This window comes from Sciurus carolinensis, chromosome 2, assembly GCF_902686445.1.
Source record: "Sciurus carolinensis chromosome 2, mSciCar1.2, whole genome shotgun sequence".
Taxonomy (NCBI): domain Eukaryota; kingdom Metazoa; phylum Chordata; class Mammalia; order Rodentia; family Sciuridae; genus Sciurus; species Sciurus carolinensis.
In genome coordinates this window covers 123,050,945-123,059,910 of record NC_062214.1, presented here as the reverse complement: position 1 = coordinate 123,059,910, position 8,966 = coordinate 123,050,945, and the positions used below count along the sequence as shown (strand labels likewise).

The 8,966-nt window shown below is 36.2% G+C and overlaps 1 protein-coding gene across 1 annotated transcript; it reads left to right on the top strand.

Annotated features, from left to right (window-relative positions):
• The first annotated feature begins 4,415 nt into the window (after window positions 1-4,415).
• On the top strand, window positions 4,416-8,638 carry LOC124976493 (olfactory receptor 11H12-like). Its single transcript, XM_047539359.1, has 2 exons — window positions 4,416-4,446; window positions 7,653-8,638. Exons 1-2 carry the CDS (start codon window positions 4,416-4,418, stop codon window positions 8,636-8,638), a joined length of 1,017 nt encoding a protein of 338 aa, XP_047395315.1.
• Window positions 8,639-8,966: the final 328 nt, after the last annotated feature.

The following is an 8,966-nucleotide window of genomic DNA, read 5'->3' as shown; positions in this document are numbered from 1 at the left end:
GGGGCATAAATATTTAAAATCATTATGTCTTGCTGGTTTATGTTTCCCTGGACCAGTATGAAATGTCCTTCTTTATCTCTTCTGACTAACTTAGGTTTGAAGTCCTCTTTATCTGATATGAGGATGGAGACCCCCACTTTTTTACTGAATCCGTATGCATGATATGTTTTTCCCCATCCTTTCACCTTTATCCTGTGGATGTCTTTTTCTATGAGATGAGTCTCTTGAAGGCAGCATATTGTTGGATCTTTCTTTTTAATCCAATCTGCCAGTCTATGTCTTTTGGTTAATGAGTTTAGGCCATTAACATCAGTCAGTTCTTTGAAAAAGTACAGAAAATTGATAAACACTTAGCCACACTAATGAAGAGAAGGAGAGAGGAAACTCAAATTACTCAAATTTGTGATGAAAAAGGAAAGATCATGACAGACACACTGAAATACATAACATAATTAGAACCTACTTTGAAAATCTACACTCCAACAAAATAGAAAATATTAAAGACATTGACAAATTTTTAGAAACATGATCCTCCCAAACTGAATCAGAAAGACATACACAATTTAAACAGATCAATTTTAGGCACCGAAATAGAAGAAGTCATCAAAAGCCTACCAATCAAGAAAAACTGAGGACCAGATGTATTCTCAGCCAAATTCTATAAGACCATTGAAGAAGAACTAATACTAATACTCCTCAAAGTATTCAAAGTATTCCAGGAAATAGAAAAGGAGGGAACCCTTCCAAGCACATTCTATGAAGTTAGTATCACTCTGATACCAAAACCAGACAAAGAAACATCAAGGAACATAACTTTAGACCAATATCCCTGGTGAACATAGACACAAAAATCCTTAACAAAATTCTGGCAAATTGGATACAAAAATATATTAAAAAGATAGTGCACCATGATCAAATAGGGTTTATCCTAGGGATGCAAGGTTGGTTCAACATCCAGATATCAATAAACATAATTCATCACATCAATAGACAAAGTTAAGAATGATATGATTATTTCAATAGATGCTGAGAGAGTGTTTGATAAAACATAGCACCTCTTCATGCTTAAAACACTAAAAAAAAATAGGGATAGTATGAACATACCTCAACATTGTAAAGACTATACTAAGCCCACAGCCAACATCATTCTTGATGGAGAAAAACTGAAAGCATTCCCTGTTAAAACTGAAACAAGGCAAGGATGCCCTCTTTCAGCACTTCTATTCAACATCATTCTTGAAACACTAGCCAGAGTAATTAAACAGACAAAAGAAATTAAAGGGATATGTATAGGAAAAGAAGACTCAAGCTGTCACTATTTGCTGATGACATGATTCTATATTTAGAGGACCCAAAAAACTCCTCCAGAAAACTTCTAGAACTAATAAATGAATTCAACAAAGTAGCAGGATATAAATCAATACACATAAATCTAATTCATTTCTATTCATAAGTGATGAATCCTCTGAAAGAGAAATTAGGAAAACCATTCCATTCACAATAGCCTCAAAAAAAAAAATACTTGGGGATCAATCTATCAAAAGAGGTGAGAGACCTCTACAATGAAAACTATAGAACACTAAAAAAAGAAATTGAAGAAAACCTTAGAAGATGGAAAAATCTCCCATGTTCTTGGATAGACAGAATTAATATTGTCAAAAGGTCATTCTACCAAAAGTGCTATACAGATTCAATGCAATTTCAATTAAAATTCCAATGACATACCTCATAGAGAAAGAGGAAGCAATCATGAACTTCATCTGGAAGAATAAGAGACCTCAAATAGCCAAAATAATCCTGAACAGGAAAAGTGAAGCAGGAGGTATCACAATACCAGATCTTAAACTATACTACAGAGCAATAGTAACAAAAACGGCATGGTATTGGCACCAAAATAGACAGGAAGACCAATGGTATAGAATAGAAGACACAGAAACAAACTCACAAAAATACATTTACCTCATACTAGACAAAGGAGCCAAAAACATACAATGGAGAAAAGATAGCCTGGTCAACAAATGGTGCTGGCAAAACTGGAAATTCATATGCAGTAAAATGGAATTAAATCTCTAGCTCTCACCCTGCACAAAACTCAACTCAAAATGGATCAAGAACTTAGGAATTAGACCAGAGATCCTGCACTAAACAGAAGACAAAGTAGGCCCAAACCTTCATCATGTCGGCTTAGGACTAGACTTCCTTAACCTGACTCCCAAAGCACAAGAAATCAAAGCAAGAATCAATAAATGGGATGGATTCAAACTAAAAAGGCTTTTCTCAGCAAAGGATACAATCAATAATGTGAAAAGAGAGCCTACAGAGTGGGAGAAAATCTTTTCCGCACACACTTCAGATAGAGCACTAATCTCCAAAATTTATAAAGAACTTATAAAACTTTACACCAAACATACAAAGAACACAGTCAATAAATGGGCCAAGGAGCTGAATAAACACTACAGAAAAAGATATACAGGCAATTCATAAATATATGAAAAAGTCCTCAACATCTCTAGTAATTAGAGAAATGCAAATTAAAATAACTCAAAGATCTCATCTTACTCCTATTAGAATGGCTATTATCAAGAACACAAGTAATAATAGATGTTTGTGTGGATGTGGGGAAAAAAGGCACACTCATACATTGCTGGTAGAGTTGCAAATTGGTGCAGTCACTCTGGAAAGCAGTGTGACGATTCCTCAGAAAACATGGAATGAACCCATTTTTAATCCAGTTATCCCGCTCCTCAGTTTTTACCCAAAGGAATTAAAATTAGCATACTACAGTAATGCAGCCACATCAATGTTTATAGCAGCTTAATATACAATAGCTAGATTGTGGAACCAACCTAGATGCCCTTCAACAGATGAATAGATAAAGAAACTCTTGTATATATACACAATGGAATATCATTCAGCCATAAAGAAGAATAATAGTATGGCATTTGCAGATAAATGGATGGATTTGGAGAATATCATGCTAAGTGAAATAAGCCAATCCCCAAAAACCAAAGGTCGAATGTTTTCCCTGATAAATGAATGATGATATATAATGGGGGTGTGGGTGGGGGCTGAGAGAAGAATGGAGGAACTTTAGATTATGCAGAGGGAAATGAGAGGAAGGAGGGGTGGGGGTATGAAAGATGGTGGAATGAGACAGACATCATTACCCTATGTACATGTATGATTACACAAATGGTATGAATCTACATCATGCACAACCATAGAAATGAAAAGGTTAACCCATTTGTGTACAATGAATCAAAATGCAGTGCGTAAAAATAAAAAAATAATAATAAAAAAGGGTTGCTGTTTGAGCCAGGGTATTTTGTAGGTAAGGAGGTCTGACAGTTTTACTAGGTGGTCTTATACTATTCCTTGACATGGCATTCTCGTCTCCTTTTTTTGTCTTATTTCCAAGTTTTTAAGATATTTATTTGTATTATAATATCTGATTATATTAATGTTTGAAAATTTATTGTCATTATCAGGAAATACTTATTGAGCCACTGGTATGTGAGGAATGCAAAATTTTAAGATGCATATTTACTCATTGCAACTAAGTAGGCAAAATACACATAAAAATTCTATTTTAAGCAAAGATAAGACAATTTTGTAACATGTCAAAAAAAATATTGATCAGTATTTCCCATATTGCCAATCCAAATATTTTTTTCTGGGAAATAAATCAATGCATTCAGCTTCAAATAAGTTTGGTCATCACTTTATGACACAATCTCATTTAGGGGGCCAACCACACATCTTGACAATTCAGATGATCTAAGACACCTATAGAAAAAACAACCTATTTAACTTCAAAATAGTATTTATCACATTGATTTCATCACCAAACTTCTTTTGTTAATGTCTATTAATATCTCCTGGAAACAGGGCTCAAAAGAACATGTATTTTTATTCATAGATATTTATTGAATTACAAATACCCGCCAGGTACTCTGGTAAAAAATGACTGATATTGTTACAATTTTGAGTAGAAAAGGTACTATTCCCATGCTGCATGTGTCAACCAAATGGGTAGAAAACAAGTTAGAGAAAGTACTTTTGGAATATGGTTATTTGGGACCTTTCTACTAATCAAAAAATCCAGCTCTCGCACCTATGTGTATATGTGCATGCACACACTCACACACACACACACACACACACATATCCACACACAAACTCAGAAAAAAAGAAAAAATATGATAGATATCTTCATGCCATGAGACTGCAGAGCTATGAAGATTAGACCATTGATTCTAATAAAACTAGAAATATACCATAAGGGTGTTTGCCTTATGAACTATAAACAAAATATTCTTTAAGTCAACTCTATTTTCTTCCTCACAAGAGGGAAATATATTATTTCTTTTTTATCTTCTACATATCTCTGGGGATTTATTTCTACATTTGTCTATATGTCTGTCACCTTTCCTGAGAGAAATCTTGGTTTTACAGAGTAAAAGAAAAATCATAATTTACTTTGGTTTCAGAAGATACATCCACATATTTATTTCATATACTTCCTTTTTTTTTTCCTGTGGTTCTTCTCCCCAAGGCATTTACAGAAGGTAGAGGCAGATGCAGGCCTGAGAGAGACCAGAAATCCTGCCCATAGAATTTCTGCGATGAGAAGTCTTTTTTTTTTTTTTTTTCAAAAACACAAGGGATCTAATCCCTGGAAATACTGTCAAGGATAGAGTCCTCTGCAGTCTGTTTAGACTATTAATATAAGCAGTACTTGAATCTCTCCTTACAAATGAAAAATTGAAGACTACTACCAAGTTGTCATCTATATCATCTTCCCGACATTTCCCTTGGTGAGACTCTTTGCAGTTATTGCAAAATTAATTGTACAAAAGATGATTTGGTTTTGCTGAGATTCTTGGTAACACACTTTTGAAACTGAGGCTGAGAAGAAAAGATACATCTGATGTTGATGTGTGGTTCCTCCCAAGCTACAGTTCCTAGATATGCAGAAATCACCCTCCTCTTTTTTCTAGAGAGAAAGTCCTAGTTTGTTGTGGTGGTGGTTATTAAGTGGTGGTGTCCTTAATGAAAGATCTGAAGAACAAAATCCAAACAGGTTTCATTTTGGGGAAAGTCTGGTGTTCGTTATTATCTAAGTAAGTACAGATGAATGTGTTTGTAAAATGTGAATTTTTCTATTTTATTGCTATGAGTTGCTGTATGATATCTTTTGAGATAAGAATAGTTCAGTTATGACCAACAATCCAAACTAAATCATTTCAGACAGAATTAAAAGTTTGTTCCCCTGGTTATGTTTTTGAGGTTATATCTACATGTAGTTACTGGGTTCCAAAGAGACTCAAAACTAAAAAGAAAAAAAAAAGAGTCAATAAACAATTTCCAAGCACTGAGAAGTCCTGGTAGGTTATGAAATGAAGAAATCAAATTAGTCATAAGGTGCCTCACAAATTCATTTTAAAGAATTTTAGCTTTTTGTGTTGTTTTTACTTACATGCATATAAAATAGTCTAGTGAACATCATGGCTAGGGAAATCACAGTAATGGTTTTGTATAGTAGAAATAGATTCTATGATATCACAGCAAGGTAAGGAAGCACACTCAGATGGAAAACTTGGCCAAACCAAAGTATTGACCAACAAGGAGAAATTCAAATTTCTTCTGAAGGAAGGGTCAGACATTAATGAATGTACTTAATACCAATATCTGAATGGTCTTTGGAAAAAAAAGAAAAATTTCTTATTTTAAGTGAGGAAACCAAATTAACCATTTTAGATCTCTTTTTCCTAAATGGTTACACCTTTCCTTTATTAGATTTGTCATCAAAGACAATATCATTAAATAGTTTGTAAAATCATCAGTTCGGTCTACACCACAATACCAACCCCTAAATCCTTCTTACAAACTGAGTCCATCAGTCTCATTGGTTACTTCCTCCAGTTATAAGTCCCCTTTTCCAAGGGTTTCATAGAGCCCTTTTCCCTAGACAATATCTTTAGAAAAAAATTGAATTAAATAGAAACTGAGCAAAGAACAAAGAAAAGCAGAGAGACTCAGAAGAAAACTTCTGGGTCCAAAAGTGCTGGAACTATGGTGTAACTCAGTCTTGAGGAAAATAAAATCATCAGGGCAGCATCTATCCACCCTAGAACCATGGTTATGTATTTTCACAAAGTTCTGAATCCAGACTGTGGCCTTAGTTGGCGATGAGATTGCTGGTACTCCACGGCATCAAGCAGTTCTCAGGAAACAATTTGAGCAGCCCTCGTTGTTTCCAGGTGTCTTATAGTACCTTCATGTATCTTCTCAAAACTCTCAGGGGTCATATACTGAAGCCTTCCTTTTCTCTATGGAAAATTGAAAGGGAAGGACCTCAGTAGAACCCAAGGGATCCAGTGTATGTGCATTTTTGAGGTAGGTTGAGTCAGCTTCAGGATGTTAGGTGAGGTGGTGACCAAATCATTCTTATTTTCCTGGGTCTAAAGGGTTTTCTGAGATGCAAGACTCTAATGCTAAAATTCAGATCATTCTAGTGAAGCAGATACTTTTGGTTCTTCTAATGTCTTACTCCACTGGTCTGTCACCTCTTCTTCTTTGACCCTTGTTACCATTTGCCCCCACAGCCCAGCTTCAATGTTGAAGAATGGTTGTTTCCTTGCAATGATTAAGGGTTCCAGGTGGGAAGCTACCTGCATTAAGATTCAACTGAAGGCAGAAATAAGGATTTATTTATTAATAAGAAATTACAAGCACATATTTCTTACAAGATTAGGTACTGAAAAAAGCGACTAAGGATATAGCTCAGTGATATAGCACTTGCCTACTATGCACAAGGTCCTGAGTTTCACCCTAAGCACCACCAAAAAATAAAAAATAAAAAATGTGAAAAGGAATCAAAACCAATTAGTACTTGCCCTATATGCTCAGAAGTTTATAGTCTAGTATATAAATTAACCTATGAAAAGAAATAGCCATGATCCAAAGTATAAAGTGAAAAGAAATAGCCATGAGTCAAAATATAAAGTGAACATTTTTTGGAGCTCTATAATTTTTAGAATGTTACTTCTCACTTCTTCTAACTTAAAATAATAATTCTTGTGTCTAATGTTAGTGCAAATATGTTGGCATGCCTATGAAGTGGCCTACACTGTGCTAGGTGCAGATAATAAGAGATGAAAAAATACGATGTCTCCCTTTATAAAACTCACATAAAGGTAAAGAAAGAAAGTCATCATAAGCTTAGTATAATAATTTATACACAGAGAATCAGCTATTATGGCAGAACAAAGAATTAATACATGATTGTGAATCCAGCTATATTTCCTAAAGGAGTCAATTGATGAACAATGTAAACTGCAAGCACCAGTAACCCAAGGCAAAAAGGAAAGACAAACAAAAAGTCAAAACAAGGAGAAGAGAAAGGACAGGGCATAGGAGGAATGAACGAACAGAGAGAAAGAAGAAAGAAGCAACATGTATGTCAGGTACAGAGACTAGCATGCCATTCAGTGGAAGTGCAAACTACCTAACTGGGCCATAGGATCTGAGGGGATGCAAGAAGGAGATGAGGTTAAGGAAGTGAAGATCAGATCAGAGTCTTGTTTGTTGTATTCAATCATTTGACGTGGTCTCATGATAACAATGTCTCATTGCAGCACAGCTTACAGACTCAATGAACATCTCTGGATTGGGATCCTCTTCTGGGTCAGTGAGTGAATTCATCCTTCTGGGATTCCCTTGCAGCAGGGAGATTCAGGTTGTGCTGTTTGTGTTCTCCTCCATCATCTACCTCTTGACCCTCATGGGCAACGGAGTCATCATCTGTGCTGTGTGTTGGGACCAGCATCTCCACACCCCTATGTACATCCTTCTGGGGAATTTTGTGTTCCTGGAGATCTGGTATGTCAACTCCACTGTCCCTAACACACTGGTGAACTTCCTTGCGAAGACCAAGAGCATCTCGTTCACTGGTTGCTTCCTGCAGTTGTATTTTTTCTTTTCCATGGGTTCTACTGAGTGCTTCTTTCTCTCAGCAATGGCCTTTGATAGATACTTTGCCATCTGTCATCCTCTCCATTATGCCATAGTTATGACTGGACAACATTGTTTCAACCTTGTGGTTTCCTGCTGGGTGTGTGGCTTCCTCTGGTATCTGGTACCTGTTATTCTTATCTCCCAACTGCCTTTCTGTGGTCCTAATGTAATTGACCACTTTGTTTGTGACTCTGGCCCATTGCTGACCCTATCATGTACATCTGCCCCTATGTCCAAACTCACTAGCTACACCCTAAGCTCCCTCATCATCCTCCTTAGCTTCCTTTTCACCCTCATCTCCTATGCCCAGGTTCTACTGGCTGTTCTTCAGTTGCCCTCAGCATCCAGTAGGCATAAGGCATTTTCTACCTGTGGCTCCCACTTGGCTGTGGTGCTGTTATTCTATGGTACCATTATGGTAATGCATGTGAGCCCAGGGTCCAGCCACTCCACCTTGATGCCAAAAATCATGTCCTTGTTCTATGCAATGGTAACCCCACTCTTCAACCCCCTGATCTACAGTCTCAGGAATAAGGAGATGAAAAGCGCCCTGTGGAAAGTTCGGGAAAAGTTTAAAATTTCTTTAAACACCTTTGGCAGCAGATCCAGTAGTGTGTAATAATCTAGTTTAGTGTGATGTGGGTGAACTAGAAAATTTACATTTTGAATCATTCATCCAAAAAATATTCACTGATTGCCTCCTCTAGGTTAGACTGTGCTCAACACTGGACTACGAAGATAATTATGAAAATAATTCAGACATATTATCTTCCCTCAAATAACAGTCTTGTGGATGAGGAAGGCAAGTAAAAAACTAATTACCATAAAATGCAATTAAGGTTCTGATTGTTATGTATATACAGGTTGTCACAGGAACACACATACCAAAAAATCACCTAAAACTCCCTGGGATGGGCTCTGAGGGATGAATGTTAGGGAGGACTTCA